The sequence below is a fragment of the Etheostoma spectabile genome, chromosome 4 (genome assembly GCF_008692095.1).
Source record: "Etheostoma spectabile isolate EspeVRDwgs_2016 chromosome 4, UIUC_Espe_1.0, whole genome shotgun sequence".
Lineage (NCBI taxonomy): Eukaryota > Metazoa > Chordata > Actinopteri > Perciformes > Percidae > Etheostoma > Etheostoma spectabile.
In genome coordinates this window covers 26,993,015-27,020,628 of record NC_045736.1, presented here as the reverse complement: position 1 = coordinate 27,020,628, position 27,614 = coordinate 26,993,015, and the positions used below count along the sequence as shown (strand labels likewise).

At 41.6% G+C, this 27,614-nt stretch overlaps 2 protein-coding genes and 2 long non-coding RNA genes across 9 annotated transcripts in view; 1 reads left to right on the top strand and 3 right to left on the bottom strand.

The window, feature by feature from the left end:
- ndrg3a (ndrg family member 3a) overlaps positions 1 to 10,362 on the bottom strand; it is a 45,049-nt gene extending 34,687 nt beyond the window's left edge. For both annotated transcript variants that reach the window (XM_032514193.1, XM_032514194.1), the window contains exon 1: positions 10,158 to 10,362. The gene's annotated coding sequence lies outside the window, so the exon portion shown is untranslated. The remainder of the gene's footprint in view (positions 1 to 10,157) is intronic.
- Positions 6,099 to 17,603, top strand: LOC116688280 (uncharacterized). Its single transcript, XR_004331745.1, has 3 exons — positions 6,099 to 6,109; positions 8,206 to 8,207; positions 17,402 to 17,603. It is a non-coding gene; the product is annotated as an uncharacterized LOC116688280 (long non-coding RNA).
- phf20a (PHD finger protein 20, a) lies at positions 11,655 to 26,992 on the bottom strand. 5 transcript variants are annotated; one of them, XM_032514187.1, is made up of 17 exons: positions 26,832 to 26,992; positions 24,679 to 24,785; positions 22,563 to 22,734; positions 21,814 to 21,898; positions 21,295 to 21,371; positions 20,578 to 21,166; positions 20,382 to 20,432; positions 20,028 to 20,297; positions 19,593 to 19,787; positions 19,335 to 19,430; positions 18,576 to 18,731; positions 16,939 to 17,117; positions 16,734 to 16,833; positions 15,493 to 15,688; positions 14,893 to 15,331; positions 13,724 to 13,904; positions 11,655 to 13,010 (listed from the first exon to the last, which is right to left on the bottom strand). In XM_032514187.1, exons 2-17 carry the CDS (start codon positions 24,759 to 24,761, stop codon positions 12,868 to 12,870), a joined length of 3,012 nt encoding a protein of 1,003 aa, XP_032370078.1. In that variant the 5' UTR covers positions 24,762 to 24,785; positions 26,832 to 26,992; the 3' UTR covers positions 11,655 to 12,867. The 5 variants fall into 5 exon arrangements, with proteins under 5 accessions (XP_032370078.1, XP_032370079.1, XP_032370081.1 ...); XM_032514188.1 differs by lacking the exon at positions 26,832 to 26,992 and adding an exon at positions 25,740 to 25,850; XM_032514190.1 differs by lacking the exon at positions 18,576 to 18,731.
- LOC116688281 (uncharacterized) lies at positions 14,232 to 14,886 on the bottom strand. The gene is made up of 2 exons (XR_004331746.1): positions 14,789 to 14,886; positions 14,232 to 14,573 (listed from the first exon to the last, which is right to left on the bottom strand). It is a non-coding gene; the product is annotated as an uncharacterized LOC116688281 (long non-coding RNA).
- Positions 26,993 to 27,614: the final 622 nt, after the last annotated feature.

Genomic DNA, 27,614 nt, shown 5'->3' with positions numbered 1-27,614 from the left:
CACATTCAATCAAACAGACTCCAACCCCTCCACAATGGCCAAGACCAGAGAGCTGTGTAAGGACATCAGGGACCTGCACATTGTAGACCTGCACAAGGCTGGGATGGGCTACAGGACAATAGGCAAACAGCTTGGTGAGGAGGCAACAACTGTTGGTGCAATTATTAGAAAATGGAACAAGTTCAAGATGACGGTCAATCTCCCTCGGTCTGGGGCTCCATGCAAGATCTCACCTCGTGGGGCATTAATCCTTTAGGAAAGTGAGGGAGCAGCACCAAACTACACGGCAGGACCTGGTCAATGACCTGAAGAGAGCTGGGACCACAGTCTCAAAGAAAACCAATAGTAACACACTACGCCGTCATGGATTAAAATCCTGCAGCGCACGCAAGGTCCCCCTGCTCAAACCACAGCCTAGACCCGTCTGAAGTTTGCCAATGACCATCTGGACGATCCAGAGGAGAAATGGAAGAAGGTTATGTGGTCAGAGACAAAAGTAGAGCTCCACTCGCCGTGTTTGGAGGAAGAAGAAGGATGAGTACAACCCCAAGAACACCATCCCAACCGTGAAGCATGGAGGTAGAAACATCCTGCAGTCTGTGCAAACCTGGTCAAGAACCACAGGAAACATTATCTCTGTAATTTCAAAGGTTTCTGTACCAAATATTAAGTTTTGCTTTTCCGATGTATCAAATACTGATGTTTAAAAAAATCTAGTGTGATTTTCTGGATTTTTGTTTTAGATTCTTTCTCTCACAGTTAAAGTGTGCCTATGATACAAATTACAGACCTCTACATGCTTTGTTAGTAGGAAAACCTGCAAAATCAGCAGTGTATCAAATACTTGTTCTCCCCACTGTATAGATGTTTACAAATGCTATAAACGTGGTATACTTTTTGCCAGTTATCTATATATGTACTTTAAACTCAGTTATCGTGAAATATGGCCCAGTTTACTACTGGTTTCTAAACTCTTTTGATTGGTAATTTCCTGATGACTATCAAAATAAACAATACTGTTTGCACTTGATTCTAGGCCCTCTCCCTTAGAGCACAGGAGCAGGTTCAGTCAGACCTTCAAAGCCACCAAGGGACCTACCTCAGTGGGCTCCGCCAATCAAAAGATCCAGCCCTTGACTCAGGACAAACCAAGTCAATGCCAGCAAGCGGAAGTAGTGTCATCTGCCTGTCTGCTTTCTCTGGAAGCTAAATTATTCTAATGACAATTTCTACCCCAGAGGAACACAAGCATGTCTGTCCCAAACTGGAGCCTCAGTCTTCAGTCAGCACATCAACAGAAAATAGGTCAGCACAAATTCCAGAGATACTACCCACGTGCCAACCATTCAGACTGACAGGCTAACTTGTATGTCCTGCCCTCTTTATGTGCAAGTGTGTTTTGCTGTCAGGGCTACAAACAAGTGAAAACAACTCATCCCTGCACATTACCCAGTGTTGTGATGTCTTGCTCTTAGACTAAGAGACTTTTCCATCCAGGCGAACGTCACTACACATTTCTTTCCCTCCAACTTTTTATAACAAGGCTAAACCTATGTTTACAGTTCCCAGTCTGCAGAGGCAGAAATCCCGCTAGAGTAAAACTAATGGACTGTGACAAGGCTCAGTTCCAGATCATTGCTCTAACCCGGGGCATTTGGTAAGAGAATTAAAGGAGAAAAATCCATTTGTTTGGCCTTATAGCCCCACACCCTCTTTACAGGTAAATAACCTGGGTGATAACAACCTAAATAGTTGAATTCTATTCTTCTAGAGGCAAGGGTATCACGAAGGAAGGAATCTGATCTAGAGTTTGCTCTGCTGTTCTCCATTATGGAAAAGCTGACCTATAGCACAGCTATAGAACACCTCCTGCTGATACTGTCAACACACACACACACACACACACACACACACACACACACACACACACACACACACACACACACACACACACACACACACACACACACACACACACACACACACACACACACACACACACACACACACACACACACACACACACACACACACACACACACACACACCACACACACACACACACACACACCACACACACACACACACCTTCCCATGCTTTATATCTACTTAATTACATGACAGCTTGATCTCTTGAGGCTCCATCATCCTCCTTACAGCTTATGATTCTCTTAACACAAGCTGTCAGACATCTTTTCTTCTTCTTTTCACAATAAAACAAAAACTATGATGAGACATTTCTCTGAAGTTTTTTTATGTCATTATTCTATCAAAATAGTCTATTCTCATCCAATATCTCACCTCAAACTGTGGAACAATGCCCAACTGAAAACACTGGGTTAGGCAGCTTTAAAACATGATCCTGCTCTGGTGTATGTTCACATAATTGATGTATACACACAGATACATGCAGATAGGGGATCACTGAAAAGAAGAAAAACCAAAAACAATGTCTTATTGGTTGCAAAGACAAAAGAAAATGTAAGATTAGCAACGCAATCTGCCAGAAAAGCTATTTTAAAACAGTTATTAAGAGAAACAAATCTTCCTCTTCAAACACTGACCTCCTTCTTTGATCCTTCCAAGATTAAAAAGGTTTAATACATGCAAAATACTGCATTACTATTATTGACTCATCCCCTCTTTGGAAACCGAATCTGAAGGCAGACTTACTCAGCCACTACCACATTTAATATCCGGAGCCTCTGGCCAGCTATAACTAAAAATGTAAGTGATAAAAATGTTGTAGAGGTTGTTCCTGGAAAAGACAAGGAATAGTATGCACGCACACACGCAGACACAGACACACACACACACACACACACACTTTGCGTGGGAGGAGACTCATGACCTTGTGTTCTGGGGTTGTGATATTTACATCTTTGTGTCCTCAAAACATGTGTCTAATGAAATGCCCAACTGCATTTTGACCGTCCATCACTCAGATTTTGTGTTTTTGATGTGTGTCTTTGAGGAAAAGCGTGGTTCATCAGCAATGACACTCATTGCAGCACTGATCTGCCTGCCAAAAAAACATACACCCTCTACACACACCCTGACCTCTGTGCTGGATTGGGGACAGCCTCTGTTGCACTCACAGATTAATCTTAAGCGTAAATTCTCTGTGTCTCTCTCTCTCTCTCTGTCAGCTGTCATTTCAGTGCAAACCCTCTACCAACCCATGCATCTTCAGTTCATCATTTCCAGCACTTAGGTCTGAGCTCACGTGGAAGCCCACGCCTCTTCTCATCCATCCAGGTCTCAGCGTCCTCTTCATTCGTCACTATCACCACCAGTGTCTAGACTCCATCGGGGGGTATCCTACACTACTCACAGCTTCTCTACTAGGGCTGCCTCTACTCTTCCTCCACTAGAGAGACTACCAAACATAAGCCTGGCTTTGAAGGGGATCTGTGTCATGGAGCATTGCATTTCTGGCACGCCACTCTCTGTTTACATTATATTCCACCACAGACACAGCGACAAACACAAATCAACAGAGAACTCTTTCAGAAAAAAATTATCTAACAAGTGTCTTGAGCAGCTCTGTTGCTCAGTTAGCACAATGACATCATGTTAGAAAGCATAGCCCAAACGATTTGTCAGAAACTATGTAACCACAGTGTTAGCCATAATGCTAATGACTTTGCCACTACTATTTTGGTGATTTAAAAGCAACCTGTTTCTTGCAGATTGTCACATTACTGAGAACACAGCTGTTAGAAGATAATATATGAAATCAAAGCCAACTCTGACAGCTGTAAGGCAGCTAACATTAACTCCATGAAGTTCCCAGCTAATCTCCTTTACCTCGCGGCGCAGCTAGGAAACCACAACGAGCTAACCACTGTAATGATAGCATTTTGGCTCGGTGGATGTCAATTTGAAAAAAAAATAGTAATACAAAAATTGTTTTATTGTCACAACGGATCAGAGGAACATCAAAATATATTAAAGTTCTGATAAATAAAATGTATAAAAATACAAACTTGAGATATGAAACTTAAAGTCCTTTTAATTACGGCTGGGTAATACATCAATGTTGCATCAATATCAAGATATGAGACTAGATATCGTCTTAGATTTGTAATATGGTGTTGTCTTTACCTGGTTTTACAGGCTGCATTACAGTAAAGTGATGCCATTTTCTGATCTTATCAGACTGTCCTAGCTGTTCTATTATTTACCTTTACCCACTAAGTCATTAAATATTTCTGGAGAAAATTTATCAAAAATCTCATAGTGTAAATAACAGTTTTGTTAAAGCACCAATAGTCAACCATACAATGTCGTAGCAATATGAACATCAAGGTATTTGGTCAAGAATATTGTGATATTTGATTTTCTCTATAATCGCTCAGCCCTACTTTGAACAAAAACTAAATAAGAGTGTTGCCAAGAGGGACATTGTAAAGTGCCCTGTGGTTAACCAATTAACCGTCCGTTTTTATTTTATTTTTTAAATATTTATTTATTTATTCATTCATTCATTCAATATTTATCAGAATCATTTATTTTAAATCATTCTGATTCTGATAATACACTCTCTAAAATGGACAAAAAGTCTAAAACGACTGAAAGCACAGTATATGTACATCCACAGTAACACACACTGTATATACACACATGCACATCTCTAATCCTCCAAACCCAGTGAGAGCAAGACCCCTCTCATTACTCTCTGAGGGCTTTTAAAGCATTACATTATTCCGTGAGGGCCACTTTATCTGCTAATGGTCTGATGAGATTAAAGAGCATCATATTGCTGTATTGATTTATAACCATATATCTACTGGCATCATCAGCATGATTTACCTCTCACATGGAAGAACACAGACAGAGAGTCTCTGTGGACAGAGTGTTTCCCTTGATACAGCGCTACGGTTTGTAAAATTGTCACGACTTCAAGTTAAACGTTCCACGCTTAATTTACTGCCCTAATGCAGACACAGAGACCAACAGCAATATTTTCCAGTGGTGAAGTTATGTTTCTGACCAGCAAACTGAAATCTCAATTTATCCATTAGGCCTGTGTCAGACAAGGTGTGTGTGTGTGTGTGTGTGTGTGTGTGTGTGTGTGTGTGTGTGTGTAGGCCTTGTGCATTTGAGAGCAGCTGTGATGTGAATCACTCCCCCCATGTTCTTCCAAGCTCAGTAAACTGTACTTTATTTTGATCTTCATGAATTAGTAGAAGTGGTCCCCACACCAAGCTGCATTTTAATTTTAAGTGAGACTTAAGGATTAATGCGTTGCCTCCACTTGCACCTCAACGTCTTCTTCTCTTGTATTGGACTATAAACTAAGACTGGCCAATTAACAAAAATGTGCCCAAAATATCCTCATAATGCTATTTTAACTGCATTTGTCTGAATACCCCATATTTAAACTGAGAATGGCTACAATACTCAGTGGTTTTACCAACCAATCAGATAACATGGTTGTTCCCAACCATGGTCCCCCACACAGGTATTTTCACATATTTTGGCTGATTAGACCCTTTCTCAGGACTGTCTCCCTGACCATCCTATCAGTTGATGACATCTAGCTCCTTATGCGTGTTGATTGCACTTGTGAGTCACTTTACAGTGTGAAACATGCCAAATTGATGTAAGAATCCACTTTTAGGGTAGAATAACTTATACCTTAATGATTTTTATAGTATATGGCGACACTACATAGCTCCACCCAATATCAACCTGAAGGGTGGTCGAAACCTGTGGGTGTGTTGAACCTGTAACTGTTCATCAGTAATTAATCAGGCAGAGAGAAGTGTGAGCCCGGCTGAATGAGTCTCTCCTGGCTCCTCCTGGTATCTGGATATAAATAACACTGAATGGCCAGGCCTGTCCAACCTGCACTCAGTGCGGCTAATAGAGTACCCGCGCAACGCTAGGCTAGCTGCGGCTCACTCTTTGGGGATTTCCTCCGACATGCTCACTTATGCAGACAGCACAGACAAAGACAAAGTGAAAGAGGGATGCTACGTGTGTTTGTGTTTGTGCCCTAGGTCCCAGCTGGCTGATGTGAGCCAGCCGAGTTTCCAGAACAGCGGAGTCCTGCTGGAGGCTCAGCAGGATCTATAGACAGCGGTCAGAGGACAACAGTGAAGTCAGCCAGCAGCGAGACCATCTGTGCAGCCCGGCCACTAGCTCTTTCTCTCTCTCAAGCACACACACATACACAGTTCCACAAGCTAAGAGGAAACTGGAAACTTTAGAAACCCTTCAATGAAACATTAACACAGCACAGAGACATGAGAGCCGTTGTGCTGATAGATAGTAAAGACCTCTTGAATCCATGGAGACATTTGAATCAGAACAAGTATCAGTGTGTTTCAGTGTATGAAACAATGATGAGACATCTGTTGCCTCACAGGAACACAGCCTCTGATAATAGAGTTATCCATGTGGTCAACCTGGCTGTCACAATGACTGATTGATGACAACTCAATCTCCCACAGAAACACACGGAGGGGATCTTGTGGCACCCTCCTTTGCAAATGCACGCTGTGGAGGTCGGCGGTGTCCTTGGCAACCATGGGTCCCCCTCCCGTGAGCTATCCTCAGCTCTGCTCGTGTTGCCGCTGAAATCGAACGACCCTTTTCAACATCATTTACATAGTTATTCTCTTCTCATCTCAACCAAGGCAACGTGGAATGCTCTATCAACCAGCGTAGCTTCCACTTGGCTCCCAGGATACTCAAAGAGTTAATAATACATTTTATTTAAAGTCATTAAGATCCAATGCAGCCATAATGCATCCGTCATATGTATCAGCAGTATACACATGCAATATGCACAAGTCACGACTCACACTGTGCTTCACACACACACACACTCACCAGGGAGGCAATCTTTTCAAGTGAAATTGGAGCGTACAGCATCATTTGACTGCGTCTAGTAGGAACAAAGCCTGAAGGGAGGGATCTTCAAACCACCAGGGGATGTAATATATCTGCCATTTTCTGTCACAATAACAACCACTAAATGATTTTCCTGGATCATAAGCAGGGTATGAAATCATTCTTGTACCACTGTCAATAAAGCTGCATGGTGCTAACATGTTTGAGTTGTAAAAAGCCTGTTGTACAATGTATGCCTGCTTATAGAGAGGCAAAGTACCTCCCCTTCCGGTAAAACCTATCCTGTTTGAATTGAGCGATGCATTACACATATGTTTGTCATTTTAAAATATAATTTTGCAAGTGAAAAAAGTCATAGTTTGTTGTAGTATCACTTAGTTTTGTGGGAAACCGCTTAGTGAACTACATACCTCGCACAATATACGTCACCTTGCTTGCTGCTCGGCTTGCTTGCTAACTAGCTCTGTTCCACAACACATGTAACGTTATCGGACAATGACAACCCTCCAAAACTAAATAAAAACAGCACACAATGTGGTGCAATTTGTGAAGTTGGAGAAAATAAACTGTATGTGCAGGTGTTTGAGGGGAGGTTCATAAAATATATGATCCTAAATGAACAGTGGCACTGAAGGACAGCCCAGGGCATCCAGAAGTCCAGCTTGGCCTGTATCCATCACTTTGGATAAACAAGCTTACCACCTGTGCCCTGCTTCTCCTCATCACCACCTGCTGATTTCATTGCTGCGGCTGATAAAGAAAATGGACAGCGCCATCCCTCTCATCAGGGGTGTAATCCCGCAGTGTCTGAAAAATGTGTGGACCCTGCCGCTGCTTCACACAAGCCTGCTAACAACGGTCACTGGTGTTTTGTCATTCATTTGTTTGCTAGAAGTATATTTTTCCTCAGTTCCATCCATACAGTGAAGACTGATGGAGCAGGAAAAGATGGGATACCTGTCTGCATATGCCGTTCACCTGGGGCCAACAGGAATTTAAGAAGTTAAAATGGCATAGAGGTGTGTATGCATCAGCTGTTTGCAGTCCAGTTACAAAAACACAACAGCAGCACTAGAGCTCCAGAGGAGTCCCAGTAAACGTCCATGTCTGGCGCAGGTTATGCTTTGCCCTGCAGGGCTGGCAAACCAGTAGACTCAGTAATGCTGAGGTGAGAGTGAACACGAGGCAGACTGACTGTCAGCACAGTGGCTTAATTACTGTCTCCATCTCCCCAGTGAGCGTTATTCCCTGACATTCATCCCTGCAAGAAATCCTCTTCTACACAACAGCACAACTCACTTTTTATGTACTCTGTAATCCCTGTAACAAATTATGTGTAAGTAGTAATCCACGCACCTTATAGTGTCATTTCTGGATGTTTACATATTGAAACTACTTTAAGTCGTTCACTTAAGAGAATTAATGTCATGTAAAGTACAGTAGTGTTGCATAACGTTGACTTTGTTTTTATTTTGAATGCTCGGGCACGTTTTAATTTCTCTGAGCCCTTGTGGAAGGTGGAATCCCTTCAAATTTTGAAAAAAAAAATACGAAAATATCTAACAGCTTTAAAACAAAGTGTTACAAATGCATTTCAATTATTCAAAATTTCAGTGGGGGCTTATGTTCAGGGCCAAGTGAGAGCAGGTCAACACATTTCCTGGAGATTTCAAGGTCTCACAGCCAACGTTTGGTTTAATTAACAACTTTTGACACTCCCATTAGTTAGACAGTTGGTTTTCACTGTAATAATCAACTAGGAGTGGTCTGCTATCAATGATGTGGCACAAACCTCAAACTACCCACCATCTGCTCCTTCTCCTGTTTTAAAAACAAAAGACTAGTTTACACATCCACTTGCAAGAAAAAAGCTTTCTATCTTTCTGTTATCCATTAGCTTTTCCAGTCTTTAAAAGAGTCTTTCACGACAATGTTGAGGGTGACAACAAACGCCTGCTGGTTGCTTGTTGTGTAAGCTCTATTCAAGCCTACAGTATCTGATTACGTGACACTTTTGAGGGCATTGTGGGAAATAGAACACCCAAATTTAATTCCACCACCATGAAACTTTAATTGTGTGTGTGTGTGTGTGTGTGTGTGTGTATCTGTGGTACTTAATGCAGAGGTTATAATGACCTTCTATGGCATGGTAGTTTTTAAATATCCTATGACTACGATTACTTTAATATACTTCCTGATAAGATTGACTGGGAAACTGTAGAACACAATGTCATTTTAAAATATACCCCAAGATGACCGTAGTTATTTTAGGTGAGGGGAAACACCTGATGCCCACTCTCTTATACTTCCCACCTGTATGACCTTCGCGTGGTCACCAGTGACATTCATACATCACGTGGTGTCACAATGGTGAAACACTTGCAGCTACATCATTGTGACTGATCGGATTAATAACGATGGATCTGCCAAGTCCAGACTCGTTGTCTTAGGGAAGAAATGTTCAGAATAAAAAGTAATATCTACAGTACAGTGACACCATGAGAGACGACATGCCACACATTCAACACAGCGTTGGGCTTATAAAGATGGCTAGCTAGCGTTATAGGCTTCCTCTTTAAACTCCAGACCAGATGAAATCCTAACTGTAATTAATATTAGTATTCCTCTTATACACCTACAACTTGTATTTTATTAGACTCAGTATCAAACAGTGAGTTTGTAACCTAAAACTGGTACCACATACATAAGCTACATAAGGTTAATGCCTGATTTTTCTACTAGGATTTTTATCACTATTAAATTCATCAAGCTATAAGCTATTAGGCTAACATTTCTTCAGTTGTCCGAGCTCGGTAATTTACAGTGTCGTGAAAGGCCTTATTTTATACAGTTACAAGTTATTATTTAACAGGTAGTCAATTTAACAGAAAGCAAACTAATATCAATACGTACTGCGCGAACAAAATGAAGATACGGTGTGAAAAAAAGCAGTTATGTCGCATTACTGTTGAGAGGAGCAGCAATGAACTCAATTCAACTGAGCTGCGATTTTTCGAACTGAACGCTTCGCTCGCGCTCATTCAAGTACCAGCGTTAGTTCCACCGGTGATTTAAACGTGTTTATATGAAGTACAATAACGGTTCGTTGTTGTTCTGACGGCTGCCACCATTCCTCTAACAAACGCAGCGATATATAGCTAGCTAGACAGCAACGTGAACAGGTTAGGAAATCCACCGAGCTGAGATAGCTAGCTAATCTCCTGTGGCATCGGGCACATCTGTAAATGGTGAACGGGGAAAGGCTACCGCGAAAACACGGAGATAAGACTTACCTCGTCGGTAAAAGAAGTGTCCGGGCGGGGGGGGGGGGTTCCAGTTAATTTGTCCGGGTATACTGTTGAATATCAACGTTAATGTGTATATTTAGTAGTTCAGTACACGATACCACTGCCTGCCGCGCTTCCTCTGCCTCAACTAGTATTTCGATGCGAGTCTGGGCGGAACTACCCGCTGCGTTGCAGACAACGCGGATGAGCCAATGGGAGGAGGCGGTGCACAGCACAGATAGGAGGAAACAGGAGGTCTCACTTTGCTCCAAAATAATCAGAATAAGCATAAATGGCAAATATAGGCACATATTTTACAGTCTATGGTACATATACAAGGGATTTGACTAAGCATGCTCAACAAAGACAAACATTTGACTATTATTAACGGATATAAACTTGCTAGAATAAATAAACAGAATGGTAAACATGTTGCTTATATACATGAGGTAGGTGGATATGACAGTATATACAGTATTTGTATGACATATTGATATGTTTATAGTATGTATATACTTGGAAAGGTGGATGCTTGGGTTACTGCACAGGGATCGATCCTGACACCAAGTGTTCATCCTAGAGACGAAACGAAATCCATAAAACGAAATGCAGAAGGTTCTGACAAGTCAAATGTATTAAAACTGGACTCACAACCTTATATTACGTTTTATGCTGGATACACTTTTTATTTTAAGCCTATAGTAAGAGCTGCTCAGTCTTGGCGTAAAAATGAAAGGCAGACAGTGCATGTCAGAGAGTAAACGCCCACTTTTGAGAATATGAGGTAAGATAACTGCATTCATTTATTTATTTTTATATCAAGGGGATTTGTCCTTTAAACGTAATCCATTTTTGGTAATAGTCCAACACACATAAAATAAAGAGAATACTTGACACTGTAAATTCTTTGCAGGCAATATATCATTTGAAATCTCTCACTACATGATGCTGGGTCAAATTTTGGGGATTAACCGATTAGAATTCTCATCAAGTTTCTATTTTCAAACAGATTATGTAACCGCACAAATCGGCTATAATAAAAACACATTACATCAAAGTATGAACGCAATGTCTGTTTCCCCCCCCCCCCCCCCCAAAAAAAGTCCATTTCGTTCGTACAGTTCTCCAACCTGCAGCTGCCCACTCCAATCACTGCGGTTTTTGGTCATGAGCAGCTCTACTATAGAGATAGAGGTTGAATGCCTTGCTCAATAGCACCTCGGCAGAGTCTAGTTCTGAAAAAGAACTGTCAAAAGCAGAGGCCTTCAAGACTACTGCTGCCCCCCCCCCCCCCCCCCGTTAACCCGACGATAACTGCGTGTATAAGTGCAAAAATCAGATGCAAAGAAAACTTGTTACATCAAACCATAAATGATGCAACCTTTGACTTCACTGGTCGGGTTATTGCCAGGTGGATAAATAGGACGACGAGGAACGCTGTTTTTCTAAAACCCAGCATTGTCCGAGACACAACTGACAAAAAAAGCCAAGAATATGCCCATAGTGATTAATAACAATGATAGTTTATTTATGGACCAGCAAATCGGTTTGCATTGTTTTTGAAATTTCCCTGCTTCTAAGCCAGACACTTACAGTACATTAGCATACAATATAAGAAGTTGGAGAATGTTTTCAATGAAGAGCACATTTGAATAATATATTTACAAACAAGCAAAGTACTGTAAATAAACAGATGAAAAAGAACAAAAAAGTAATTTACAGGTCTTCTAAGTAGTATATTTCACTGAAAAAGCACAATATGCTAGGTTAAGAAAAGACAAGTCCACATTATAGTATTCAGAGAATCATGGGTCAAGTGCAACAGCAACAATGCAAATAGTAAATTGAAGTAAGGGATACGGTAACAGACACACACACAAAAGTTAACTGATAAAACTGGTACAAGGATGAGGGGACTGTTAGAAAAGAATTACATTACAGTTTAAGACAGAAGTCACACTTGTTACGTCTCTAAAACTGAAAATAAGATGCCTTTGATTCCAGACAAAAATAACTTCACAGTGTAGTATAAAACAAACCCTAGAGTAGGCCAAAAACAAAAACTATTTGTAGACTGCTGGTAAAGTGTCCTTACATACTGGATGTCTTCAAGTTACTGTCTGTCCACACTTACAGCAACAGTTTTAATGCAGTATGGCATGGCAGGGGACCAAAACTAAACTTTGGGACATTGTTGATGCAAAAACAGTGACCATTTGAAACATGTTCAAAAAACTATAGCAAAGAGGCTGTGTAGGCTCAGGAACTCGATTTCAAATATAAAGCTTCTGCATGTAAAGCACTGTGTACTGAGAGAGACAGGGCAACCTTAAGTAGGGGCTCAGACAAAAGGCATCCATAAGGTTTAGAGTTGCATGGGAACCATAGAAGTGTAATCTGGTCCTAAGGATTCTGTCCTGCATTTACGAGGTTACTTTTTGTGTTCAATCCTGATTTATGATGCTGACTTCCCATACATGTTCATTTAAATATGAATATATGACACTGGCAGGCACAAGCATCGGATTCCACCACATAACCTTATTAAAAAGGAGAAACAGCTGCAGAAGTCAGATCAGGGAGAATGTGCTGAACAATCTCCGTCTTTCACTTGCATTAATAACGTTATCGTTGCAGCCAGAGACCAGTGAGCGCCCTCGGCTGCACCGTTTTTGATACTGTGTGGGTACTGAACCGCCGCTGTTCTCTGGCGCCCTCATGTGGAGCTGTACAGGGCAATCTGCTGCACCTTGCTCAGCTGTGTCAGCAGCCGTTTCATGCGGTGTTTAAGCTGAGGCAGACGGGCCAGAGGTTCAGGAGGCTCCAACTCCCCGGTGTAGTCCAGCCAGCTCTCCAGCACTAAGGAGGACGAGCAGAAGGACCAGAGGTGAGCACATGGTTACACATCATGGGCTTCTTTTACCCAACAAAGACTCTGTCCTGTTCACAAGGTCCCAGCGCCTGAGAGCGTTAGGGTATGCTGGTTTAGGCCGACCAATGTGTGAGATGTAATTCTCACAACCATTTGTGCATGATAATGTCTGGGCTGTTGCATGATTTCATGAATCATCATAACCATATGTGTTTATACAATTTTTCACAAGAACTTGTCATTTTGCAGCCAGGTTTTAAGGCCACCACAACTAACTTAGGAAACACATCAAAGCAAGACTCAGCACAGAAATGTGGGAATTCTTATAAACTGTCAGTGTTAAAAGTCTTTATTGGACTTATTAGCCACGCCTACTAGCTAATGGTTTGTGACCTCGCCTGAATCGTAATAGGTTACCAACATGAAACAGTTGGCTGTTAACGTTATGGACTGACGGACCACTGATGATCTAATCCCAAAGATTTCTAGTTTTGGTAGATTAATTTCATTTGTTTGGCATGACCTCCAGGTCCTAACCTCTACCACCTTTTGTAAACCATTTTCATATGCTGAGAATAAACACTCCAGTTTTCACTATTTCTTGATTGTCGTGTTGTTGTCCCTGAATCCATCAAAGGGAACAAAACACCTGTTAAAGAGACAAAGTTAGTAATTAGGTCAGGGCCACTGCAAGTCTTACCGTCCAGCTCCCGCTCAATGAAGTCCATCCTGTGTGAGACCTCGTCCTGGACTGCGTCTATGTGATCCAGCAGGTTGATCTGCCTCTGTTGATGCTGCCTGCTGTTATCTGCAGCCCCTCCAGGATCTCTTCCACCCTCTTCCCTCATTTCAGTCTGAGACCAAGAGCCACCAATTGAAGCCTAAAGACATTCAGGGGAAATCATCAGACAAGACTTTCCCTTCAACTAGGTTTAGACCTCTTTATACAAAAGCTTTTTGCCATATCAATGCACATGATTCATGCACACAGGAGATGAACAACCAAAAAGGGTTGCTACTACATGATTGGTGGTCAAACAAAGGCTGAGCCTGCAATAACAGCGCTAAACTGATACTTTTAAAATGGTGCCTGAAAAAAAGGCTTGTTACTACCGTTTACATCGGAACCGGTGCCCTATTGGCACTGCGTTTTGGTACCCAACCCTAATGAGTAGAAAACTACACTTTAAAATGTAATTCACTTTTTCTTATTGGTGCCTCGGGTTTTTTAATTCAACAAGATATTTGCTGTATTTTAGCACAATACATAAAAGCAGCAGAAAGGCAAAACTGAGTACACTTTAATATTATTTATCACAAGTAATATTTTTATTGCTATATTTAACGTTAGCACATATTTTCCTCATATTGTGCAGGCCTACAATTTACCTAACTCCAATTTAAAATATTCTGTTTTGAATGCAAGAGGTAGTTAAGAAGTTGAGCTTTGTAAAACTTATTACCTACTTAACTTGTTAAACAGCAGCTTCACATCCAGAATCTTGGTTAATATAAGACTCATTCTGCAACTGGTGCCGTATTGTTAGAGACTACAACAATAAGCTGCTCTGAAAATTACTCGATTCTCACCACTCTCTCTGGTGGACATCTACCCCACAGCAACCGCAACTGGAGTTGTAGATACTGCAGTACTTCAGTGCCATTTGACTGACAAACCTCATATGTTCTCTCTTTATAAATCTTGTGTTTGTTTTGAGGAGCATATTTTCAATACTCCTCAAATGTGATTTTACAGAAAGAAAACATAATTCTAGGATTGTGTGAGTGTTGACACTCATTTTACTGCTCTATAGTGAAAAGTCAGGCTGCACTCCAATCCTCCTCGTCTGTTGTGGAATAAGGCCTAACCTTGGTACTTGTGCCTGTTGATTTTGGCTTTTCCATCTCCAGCAGGCTTCCATAGCGTTGCTCCCGCTCCAACAGTTCCTCTGTGCTTCTCATGCTGTCCTCCAGCTCTGAGCCCTGTCGGGTCTCCACCACCAGCCTCTGCTCCACCGCTGGGTAGTATGCCCGTGGTTTCTGGTAGCAATGTTCACTGGTAATGTAGGAGTCCTGAAAGGATGGGAAGGGGAAGGAGCAGGACGAAGAGGAGGTGGCAGATGTAGCAGCCCGGCTCAGCTTCTCCAGAGCATTGGACATTAAAATTTCACCTCGACTCATGTCCTCATCAGGAGTCACAGGAGATGGAGCTGCATCACTGCCACGACACGAGTCAGAGGTGGTCCGTGACCTCTCCAAATGTTTCCAGGGCTGCCGCCACAGATGCAAGTCCGGGTGAGTATTGCTCCTGAAAAGCCAAAGGAAAGCTTAGACCAGTGTGTAAACTTCACAATATAAAATGATTAGTACAATTTTCTAATACATTTACAATTATTTCTGTCATGATCCACATTTAATTTGACATCATTAGAGAGCAGAAGTCTGTTCATGCGATTCCTTTGTACTCACTGTAGGACGCTCATCTTGAGCTGCAGTCCATTGAGGATCTCTACTACGTGGTGCACATCTCCCAGCAGCTGGTGGGTGGTGGTGATCTTCTTGGCATTTTGGTGAGAGTAGTTCTCTCCCAGAAAGGACAAGCCGTACATGTGACCATTGCTCAACCACTCACGATCGTACCAGTAGCGCAGACTCTGCCTCTGACCTGGAAATGAACATGAAATGTTATCACATGCAAATACTCCGTCAGAAATTACAACTCTAAATTATTTGTAAGTAAAGCTGTTATTAGGTGATTAAGAGTCTCTCTTGGGAATGTGCCTACTTTAGGGGTGTAAAGATTCCCCGATACGAATCCGTATCCGGTTGTATTATCAGAGATACAATTCACAGACCCCTGGCTCGATCTAAATGGATCGTTGAAAAAGACCGGTGTGTGTTTATGTGCTCACAATGACAATAGGTAATGTGGACCCATGTTTGAGTTACTATCTCTAAGATTACAGCAGCAAGCAGACTGTTTCAAATAATATGGAGCTGATGTGTATGCTATTTGGTTATAAATGGCTAGCTAACTAAGTTGAAGTTATATTATTAGCATTCCCTGGTCCTTAGCTTAAACTTGGTGCATAGTGCTTAGTCAACAAAATACTTTGTTGTACGATTCTCAGTTTCACAAACAATGTGTTTCACCCACTCCTCCACCTTGGCAGTATACTCTCAAAATAAGTATATATATATATATATATATATATATATATATATATATATATATATATATATATATATTTAACTAAAAACAGCTACAGTATAAATATCCAGCTTTTAATTTCCACATTTATTATGGCCACACCAAGGCCCCTACAGGCCTGTATTATTTAGGACTATGTTACGCTTAATGTTACAAAACAACGACCAGCAGGGACAACATTTAATTGTACAAACAGCCATTTTTCTCATTGTCCACTAGATGGCAGATAATACACTGTCAAGTCAAAGAGGTAATAAATAATAATAATACACTTTATTTAATAGCACCTTTCTGAACACTCAAGGTCACTTTACAGACAATAAAAGTGTAAGGAGTTTTAACAAAACAAAAAAAACAAAAAAAACAAACAAAAACAAAACAGGTAGGTAGCCTGCAGTGTTCTCTACCAGATTAGCCAAACAGATGCTTTGATGTAAACAAATCTAAATGAGGACAGTGGATAATTTATAGCTATACGGTGGTGGTGTTTTTCCCTCACCTGGTGGGTCTCTGCAGATGTAGCAGGTATATCGATCTGGAACATTGTCTTCCAGCAGGCCCATGCACGTGCCATGCTGCCAACACAAACAGTCTTCACACTGAGGGAAGGACACACATGTTTTATAAAATAAGGCAACGCTAAGATTAAAAGAAAAGTGCAATGTAGACATGCTACAAGTGGTGACAAAAAACAACCAGCTCACCTGAATCATGAAGTCATTATCTTCCTCCACCTCACAGATACATCGTACTATCTCTTCACTTGTGTCCACAGCACCGGAGTCCACACTCAGGGGAGGCGTGGTGACGTCCAAATCTACCCCAAAGTCATCATCACTCCACCCACAGCTGTCAGTGGACCAGTCACTAATGCTATCCTCATCTACAATAACAGGCACAAACAGAACTGTTGATTTGTCATGGGAATGACAAGACAGGAATTAACTTTTCCTGATACAATTTAGTTTAATTTAATATTCTTAACCTCTAAAAAATGTGTTGGGAATCTTCATGATTATTTGTGGATTACATGATGAAGCAAGCCATAGCAGCAAAGATCAGCTCAGGATTCAATCAACCAAGCATTAAACAAATTTGGTCTCATCTGTAACAGCGGTCAGTTTAATGCTACAGGTCATGGTGTGTTATGAGAAACATTTGACACAGATACCCGAGACCTGTACTACGAAGCAAGATTTGGCGGTAACGAGGTAATTTCAGGTTCAACCCAGGGTTTTCTGTATCACAACGGTGGATGACTTGTTACCGGGTTCAATCGCCATGGTAACTTATGCTGAACACCTAACCTGGTCGGGAGCAGGTTGTGTTGGAGATTAGAGAACCGGTGTAAAAGCACTGCCTACTGACCAATGAAATACCTAATTGACAACACTGTTCATCAGCTAGAGCTCGGTGCATGGCGAGAGAGAGAAAGAAAGAAAGAAAGAAAGAAAGAAAGAAAGAAAGAAAGAAAGAAAGAAAGAGAGAGAGAATGCGCTCATGAAAGTTAAAACATTTAGAGACAGACAACCCCGCTAACATTCCTCGATGGATATTTTTATGAAAGATATGGATTTTATGTGGATGGAATTACGTATAAGCTATTTGTGTTTTACGATGATAAAAGTACTAATTATTTAATTGGGAGTCTTGGGGGTTTGGTGATGGTGAAGCCTAAGGGATTTCGTATAGGTCGGTTTCTTGAGCCTTGAGCTACCTGTGCGCACGTTTGAATTATGTTTTTATATTTTTTATTTGCAGTCAGCTTCCCACCGCCAGGGTTGCAACTGAAAATAATAGGCTAAAGCAACGACGGTGCATGGAAAGCTAAAGTGTAAATATGGTCAAATCTTGTGTCTGTGACACAAGTGATATTGATAAGCATTTTTGATTTACGCATTTAAAGCGTTGGCTTATTTTGTCAGCTTTCATTCCTGTTTTAGGAAGCAGTGACTGTGTTGCGTTTTCCTTGTAAAACCGTGTCCTACATATTTATGTAGAATTATAGTTTGATCTTTTTATGTAAAATATGCGGCTCTGGTAGATGTTTGTGATTAGTCATGCTGTGCAAACACCGCCTCTTATGTGAATGGGTTGATTGAACTAGTTGTTAACCAGCATCGTGACAGAGGTTATGCAGGACCGGCGATTTTAGGGTTAGTGAAGCTGGGTAACTGAAAGAAATCTTGGGCATGTTGATCTTGATTCGTACTACAGGCTTCAGGTGTGATGCACATCAAACTAGAACAGCATGATGGATTGAATCCAGAGGCAATAGAAAAATGGAGGGGAGAGGAAGCCGCGCACACGCGCATGCACACACAGTCACACAGATACCCACCATCCACATGTATCTGCTGTGAGTAGCTGTATCCAGGCCTGCTGGGGTAGGCCTCGGGCTTGTGATTGTGTGAGGGGGGGGATTTGTATGGCAAATTCAATTTGGACTGAAGACCCAATACTGAGATGTCAATATTCTCCTCACTACCTGTGTAGTCTGTTCATACAGGGAAGGGGGGAAGCAGACGTAAAACAAAATGTCAACTTTGGAAATCCATCAGGAGGTGATAAACTGTGGCACAACAAACATGGACAAAAAATAGACTCAACAACAGTTAGGGACAATCAATTTGATATAAATCCATACCAGCTGTGTTTCCAGGGCCTTTTAATAGTATGAAATAATCAGTGTGGAAGGTAACCTACGGTATGTGTGTATGCCAAACAAAATGTACATACATGTGAATGCCAACTAGGAACAGAGAGCACGGTGTTGGATCTGTGTTTGTATTAGACAATATCAGTGCGACAACAAAAGCTAGCTTTTCATCGCCAGCACTGTCGAGTTGTCGTATACAAGAGTAAATGAAAACTATGATGTAAAAGAAATCAGTTTGAGCTTTCTGATTGGCATAATGGAGTGACAGAGGCCAGCGACAGATGGAACACTTCTTCCACACACAAAGGCTCAGCCACCACACCAAGAGGAGTGAATTGGAGTATATAATGCTTTGCAGGCAAGCCACAATAATGTCACAGTAAGTGCACATGCAGAGCAGCAGATATGTGAGGAGGCCTGATTCCAGGGGCCCCTTCTTACCAGACTTGGCCTTCTTTTTCTTCTTCTTCTTCTTTAGTTTAATGCGGAGGAAGTCCTTCTGTTTCGGTTTCTCTTTCAGTTTGTCTTTTAATGACCCTGTGGACAATTACGTAGCAAAAGGTAAGCCTTGGTTGTGCACAGCTATCACAGCACTTATCTATTCAATAAGCAAAATTGTACTTTAAGAAAACTAACAGGTATGCAACACCACCCAGTCATTTTGTCACTAAATAAACATTCATACTGCATGATACTGACCAACATCAAAGCCACTCTTGTCTGATTCCTTATCCTGCTGCTGGCATCCATTCCTGTCCAGCTGGTTCTCCTTGCTCTTCTCCCTCAGCAGTGCCCTCTGCTGATGGCTCTGGGTGTTGACTGCAGGCGGGGCTGACGTTCGCCTGCTTGCAGTCTTCACCTCTCCACGGGGAGCCGCGGCAGGCCCAACAGAGTCTGAGAGAAATAAAAAAATAAGGCCAAATATAAGCTCAAAGCTCTGATATTTCCACATGCCTAGTAGTGTAATACACACAATACAGCCTTGATTTAGAATTTTAGGGTAAGTTATTAAAACATGTCATGATTCAGCATTTCTGATTTTGTGGTTGCTTAACATACATTTGGGTTTGAGCAGTGTAGAAATAACAACTAATCCAATTTTTATTAAAATTCTATAGATAGAGAGGAACTTACGCATAGAGGCAGAGATGGTGCGCCTTCTCTTTGAGCCGTCCAAACTGGTGGCAGTAGCCTGCTTCTCAGAGGCCCTGGTCTGGACATTCCTGGTGGGGCTGCGCTCCGCCTCCTGAGGCTGTTCCTCGCCATGATAATATTTCATATGGTAGTGCAGCAGCTTAGCCTTACGGAATGACTTTGTGCAGCCGGGAGCGCTGCACTTAAATGGGTTGTGGTCGAGGTTGATGGACAGGACGGGAGGAGGTTGGTTTTTGATAACACGGTACACTAAAACAAGGAATACCATAAGTGGCAGATCAAAGAATGCAAATAATAACTGTATTTGTCTAATGGGTTTTGAGTTGTACTCACAAGGTTCTCTGCTGAATCTGTTTGGGTTGTGGAAACCCTGCTTTCTTACCGCTACCGAAAGAAAGATATTAATGTATTTACTTTGGTCTTAAAAGTATGCCCAGATGCTATGTGATATTTACTGCACTCAGTAACTTGTTTTCTCAATCCTACAGATCCAATGACATTTCTGCTAATTAACTTCATTAACACTTACGTTTCACAGGCTGGGGAGGCGGCGTGTCTGCGGCAGGCTGAGAGCTTTCTGATTGGACGTTTGGCTTCTGTTCCACATCTCCATTGGATTCTGTTGTTGTTATATTGACAGGCACCTGCTCCATCTGTGCTGATGTCTGAGTGGAAAACTCTGTGTATGGCTTGGGCGACTCTGTGTATGGCTTTGATTCCCTTCCTTCTGTTTCCACCTCTTCCTTCTTTACCTCTCCATTAATGTGACACCTTTTTTCGTTATGCTCATAGTCTTCTTCTACCTTCACCCCATTTGTCAGTCCCATCCCCTTTTCTACAACCCTGGGCTTGTCCTGGTCTGCTTGCTCTGACATTTCTTCTTCCTGTTTGACAGTGGGTGCAGCCTCTACCTCGCCAATTGCTTTCTTGTTCTTCTCGTTCACCATCCCCTCTTCCCGCTCATCGTCCTCACTGTTGCTATCCTCCTCCTGGTCGGAGGTGCTGCGTCTGGCTCGCTTGTTCTTGGGACCTCCGTTCTCCTGAGGCCTCCTGTCTCTGCGACTTGGGGCCCTCCTGACCATGTTCCTTTCAGAGGACCGAGACTTCCCTCCACTTCTCTATTTGTAGGCAGGACAAAGACGAAGTTTAGGAAACACGCAGAAAATAGCACCCAGTACATGATTAATGTAGACAAAGAATACTTGATTAAATAATATGGATGTTTATGCTCACTTATGACATTTACCTCTTTAATAAAAGGCTTCACGTGTATCCCCTTCACTGTCTGGATGACGCCATCGTAAAACTTCACAGTGTAGGATGCTGAGGGGAATAAAGGAGAACTGATGCCAAACATGTTTTACACAAGATCCAGCTGCTAGTCAGGTAGCCCATTACAGACTAGTTTTGAAGAAGCTACACTTCAATTGTTCTTTTTGTTGTTAGTAAGTAAGCATTTTCCAATTTGGAGTTTGGTAGTCTTCATAGTTTCTCTTTGCTGTGCCGGTAAAAGAAAAAAAACATTTGGCTATTACTAAATGCCATCTATTACCACAGCTTCCTTTTTGAAAACAAAAGGGAAACATTTTAGACTACTGTAAACTCCATGTTGCACAAACACACAACATGAATAATCTGAGTAAAATCTTAAACATCTTCCAAGAAAAATCATCTTAAAGTTATTTCATTTAATAACTTGAAATATTAAAAGGAACCGTGCAGTTAGAACAATTAAAAGATAAAACATGAAATTATTGATACCCACCATCTTTATTGACTGAAATGACCTTAGCGGGGTAGAAACGGCAGTCAGACCAGCTGGCCAGAACCTTGTCATTCACATGAAAGCCCTGGAGGAAGGACAGTGACATTTGATCTGGGACATACTGTAGGCATGTTGTCAAAATCTAATGGGAGGTGGAGCTGTTAAATGCTAACAAAACCATTGTTTTTGTTACAGCTTTAGTAAAATGACATGGTTTTCCAATTCTACTTGCAAGTAAAAGTAGCAGATGCCCATTTGGCTTATGCAAATTAAACCCCAGTTAAAAAAAAAAACCCAACAGATTAAGGTCGCTTTCACACCTATACTTCGATAGATTGTGATAGTGTCTGACTTTGCGTTAGTGTTACTAATATTTTAGAAGAAAGCAAATAAAATGAGCAGCTAACAAGACAGCGAGTAAAGAAGAGGGGAGGGCCCCCATGAGAGATTATAATATGTACAAGCAACGTATGTTCATAATAAGTTATCATCACTTAAAATCATACAGTAGTCTGTCTAACCCGGATAACGTTCTTACCTTAAGTGAACCAATCTCTAGTGCACTTGGAAGCCAGTATAGACCCCCTTTTTAAGCAGACCAGAGTTTGGTTGCTCGATCTGCACCAGAGTTTGAATGAGCTTTTACAACACCCCAAACAAACCAGACTATCCAACAAAACACACCAGGTTTGTTGTCTATGCAACACAGGTCAAAGAATGCATGAACAAACAGTGTTCCCTTGGCTTACAGGTACGGGAGCGTCGTCCTGCAGGCCCTTCCGCCTCAGCTGAACCCTCTCAACGGGTCTCAGGTAGGGACTCGTCCACTCAAACCACTCGTCGTAACGGTGGCTCCACTGGCGGTAATGGATCAGTACTTTTTCACCTTCGTAGTCAATCTTCTCTATGTTGGCAGCATACCTATATGACAAAAGAAATGTGTGGTTAGACAGGGAGATGTTTAAGCTCATCCTTATCCTCTAAACATAAATGACGATGGCAAGTCAGTGGAAATGTGTCAGTCTTGAAAATGTCAAATGTAAAAAAAACAATGAATCATGAGACACTGCTTGGTGTGTCTGGGGCAGTGTTGGGTGTTAACATGGTACTATAAAGTAATTACTTTTTTATCAATTACAATTTCAGTACAGTAGATTTACAACCTCCAGTAACACACTGTCACTCCCAACATTTTAGTTTCTGCTTTAGCCAGGAGGACCTGTATCAACTGTATTTTTATAGGTGCTCATATGTAGGTTCATTGTATTTAGAGGTTGTACCAGAATAGGTTTACATGGTTTAATTTTCAAAAAGCACCATATTTTTGTTGTACTGCACATTGCGGCAGCTCCTCTTTTTCCCCTGTGTTGAGCTCTCTGTTTTAGCTACAGAGTGAGGAATAACACTTCTATTCCATCTTTGTTGGGAATTAAACATGTGCCGTAGCCATAGACCGTTAAAAAAAGAAACGGACAACATGACCCCGTTGATTTCTACAGAGACCAGTGAAGGATATTAGAAGCACTTTTCCGGTGATGGCTGAGCGTTACTGCAAAGCCTCCAACTGAGCTTGAAGATGCATATGTGACGTGAGCAACCTGTCTGAAAGTTGAAAGTCTTCTGGTAGCTGTGCCAAGAGAATTCCGAATCTTGCCAAGACGGAGAGCATAGTATATGTTAGGAGATGACATCCTATCTAGCCTGCCGGTAGCTAGCTCGCCCTGTAAGCTGCTGGCTGTTAGCTGCTGTCTTTGATGTTCAGTCAGGCTTCTGTGATAATTATCACACAGTAGTTCCGTGTTTATTTGTATCTCATCCATTTTCGATCATCACATCACATTGATCATCCGATCAATCACACACACAAAATGGATGAGCTACAAATTCACACAGAACTGCTGTGTGATGATTATCACAGAAGCGTGGCTGAACATCATGGGCAGCAGCTAGTAGCTAACAGCTAGCAGCTAACAGGACAAGCTAGCTACCGGCAGGATAAAGACAGGGTAGGTGAATTTAAACAATGTCTGAGTTGAAAACGCATAATGATGTCACGTAAGGGCCCTGACATTTTCTTTGCATTTTGTGTTTGTTAAGAAGCACAAAGGCACTCTAAAACTTGCTCCGACAACTCCCGTTTTAGCTCAGTGGAAGCTCGCACACGTAGCTGCAGATACTCCGTGTTGCCTGCACCGATCAAGACTTTTTTCATCAATCAAAAGTACACGCATATTTATAGCAATCAAGATTAACATGAAATATAGCCGGAATTCTCCTTTTAGTGCCTTTGCGGTGGACTTTGGGCTTTTTCAGTTTGTTAACCTATAACATGCACAAACAATATGTATAACAAAATAAAGGAAAGGGGAAAAAGGCAAAAAGCATAATATGAGCACTTTAAATGTGTCTGTCAAAGGACTGGGCTGACCCTCATCCTTGCATAAGAATATAGAGCATTGTGATGGTGTGTCATGTTATAATGCTCCATGACATGTGTCATCCGTTCCACAGTGAATATTGAAAGTAAGATTAAAAAAAAAAAAATTTAAATCACAAATAGAATCGTAGTCGCAATATCTGGCAGGGAAATCACAATTCAATTTCCCCCCTCAAAATTGCTCAGTCCTAATTCAGATCAAGGGCCGCTTGAGAGCACATACCCATTTGCAGCTGTTGTTTACTGGCAAAGGAGCAATGATAGGTCTGAGTGGCTTTCATCACTCTTTTCTTAATCTTTTAATGTTTGATAAGACACAGAATAGCTAGCCAAAGCCTAGAATGGAGAGAATGAGAATTTATGAGAGTAAGAGTGAAGGAAGTGAACAGTTACAGGGATGGAGAGGAATGAGCGAGGCCATGACTCACCAGTTTTTGAGGTTGTCTCTGGCCTCAAGCTGAGCTCCCACCTCAAAAGATATCCCTCTTCTGTTAGGGGGCGTCTTACTCATACTGCCCACATCAAGGCTCCCTTCCTGTACGCACACATGCGCGCGCACGCACGCAGCACACAAACACACACACACACACACACACACACACACACACACATAAGCCAATAAACATACAAATTAAAAACTACACCCATATGACCTTGGGTACACTACTGAGAAACCCACATTGTGCGGAGCCAAGAACACAATACACGTGACTATCAAGGACTTTACAGACAATTTGCAGTCAGCCTTGTCTCCCTCAGGTCATCGCTAACAATTATTATCTCCAAAAGACTGTGGAAAATCATAGGTTTGCACCTGAGTAGCAATTTTGGTGTTTAAAAGGCAAGTACAGCCTTCCCATTATATGACAACAGACCAATAATGCAGTCCAGGCTGGGAAAATATATTAAGCTACAGATTACACGTTGTAAAACATTGTAAAGCAAGGGAAAACCGATATTACGGTGAGCCATGTACCTCAAATGATGATGAAATGTGTAACTTATACCAGATGTGCAGTGATTGCTAGAGAGCTAAGAAACGACTTCACATAGGTTCCTGATGATATCTGATGTAAGTATTCAGTATTCGTTTGCTCCATATTAAAAAAAAAGGCACAAGGTACAGTCAGAGAGAAGGTACAAGAATGATATCTTGTCCATAGCATTCACTTCCTGTCATCACCCACCAGTACAGTAAGCAGGTAATTATGCACCAAGGTAGCGTCAATACTCGACTGATGAACAGTATATTGGGTCCAGTCTCAAATACAGACCCGTAGTCTGCTGCTGATGTTCAGCCCTTTACCTAAAATAAAAGGGCTTGGCGGCGGAGGATAATCTTTTTGTCTTACACAGAAAAATTAAATTCCCTCTGGATAACAGCGCCTCCTTTGTCGGGCAAACAAGAGGGCTAAGCGAGATATCGGCGCCATCAAATAAAAGCTAAACATTTTTAAATTACTAACTAAAATATATTACAACGTCTTACTTTCGTCCAGGTTATAGCGGAATCGGTTCACCATAGCGAAGGCAGTCTGGAGCTATTGGCTTTCAGTGTAACGTATAAACCGGATATCTGCACACTCCTCTGCCCACGTGTTTTCTGGTCAGCCGATTTCACGTATAGACACAATAGAAGACAATGGAAAAGCCCCTTAGGAGCATTCGTATGCAGCAGGCAGATTCCTAGCACGGCATTCAAACAGGAAACGATATCATATTCAGTAAAATGTAATATGTAAAATGAAAATGTGCTTTTACGGCCTGCACAAAGACGCCAGACAGACGGCAGCATTGCACATGCAGGGCGCAAACCGAGAGTTGGTGACGGCACAATCGCGATAATTAATGATGATGTTGATCAATTTAAATTGTTACATTTCGCACTGATTCGTTTAATCGTAAATGTGTATTATACTGTGGTAATCTGAGATAAGAGCATCCCACACAGTTTTTTTCACGTACACTTCACAGGTCTCAATTGTTTAACAGCAAACAACGAGTATATGCTGTCTCGTGCTCACCAAGGTCTATGCTGTTGACCACTTCTACTATTGACACACACTTTGGCCAGAGTTTTATAATCAGTGGGCGCTGCGCGAGAAAACCATCGACGACGTCAGTGTTTCAGGCAAATATAACTGGTCGATTGAGTCCGGTGTGGGCGTAATGCTAGCATCTGATTGGCCGTGCAGCTGTCACTCATAAAGCTTTTCGGGGCCTCGCGCTAGGCCTACTTTGTCATACTTTTCGTGCTGAAAAAGAGCGGCGGTAAAATGCAAAGCAATCATGAAACTTCCCCAACTAAGAAACCACGTAGCATTAAAACCACCCAGTGAAAAACCATACAGCGTGTGAGAGACACACCGGTAATTACACGAATAGAACTAAATGTATAAATGTTTCATTTTTATTACCTCGCTAGCTACTTCGTCACGTTTGTTTTGAACTCAAAAGCCGACATGCGGCACCGCACCATCTAGCTACGCCGTTGACGCATCAACCAAACCAGCCTCATTCGCGAGGTTATGAGGAATTATAAACTCTGAAGCGATGGGGGGAAACAATGTGGGTTTCCTACCTGTCCTACCAGTCACTCTTTGTCCGGTTGGGTGTAAATTGTGCAGCGTAATCCCTTTAAAGTGCTGGTACCGCCGCCTCCGTCTGCCTTGTCCAGATCACGCAGTTGAATTTCTCCCCGTTGCACTCACCACCGGCGCGGGTAGTGTGGCGCTACACTGCGCATGCTCATACAGCGCCCCAGTGTCCTAGTCCGATAATATTATTTACACATAAAAAAAAAAGCAACTTTGTTTTTGCTTTTAAAAGGTCCAGTTTATGTATTTTCATAAACATGTTAACATGTGTGAGTCGAAGCACTTTAAATATATTTTAAAAGGAACTAATTGAACAAATCAAGCTTTTAGGGCATGGCTTGACGCTAATATAACAATATTCTCACCAGTAAATCAAATGGAGGCCAAAATAAGCCTTTACCTTTCTACTCTTATATATGAATACATTTTGATCTTCAAGGAAGGCACTGAGCAAGTTACGTTATTGTTCACTATCTCTCTCTGATGGGCGCATAGCTCCACCCACCGTCCACCCAAAGTAACTGTTGTTTATTTACAGGAGTGGAGGGTGACCAAGCTAAACTCAATTTTGTTTGTCCACCATTTTAGACTGGAATAAATGTCTTTATGTAATACATTTATATCGTAACCCATATCAATAAACAATTGTTGTCTTAATGTCTATCTATCTATCTATCGGCTTTAAAAGAAAAGAAATGGACTCGACCCCAACCTTCTTCCTGAAAGTTTTTTCCGTCGTTTGTTACACATTCAAGACTTTTCCCCCT

Excerpts from the sequence above, each read along its gene's own strand:
- phf20a (XM_032514187.1), bottom strand. The coding sequence starts at position 24,761 with ATGAGTAAGACGCCCCCTAACAGAAGAGGGATATCTTTTGAGGTGGGA. Across the intron at positions 22,735-24,678 it reads AGAGACAACCTCAAAAACTG|GTATGCTGCCAACATAGAGA; the intron begins GTGAGTCATGGC and ends TTTGTCATATAG. Across the intron at positions 21,372-21,813 it reads CATTTCAGTCAATAAAGATG|CATCCTACACTGTGAAGTTT; the intron begins GTGGGTATCAAT and ends TATTCCCCTCAG.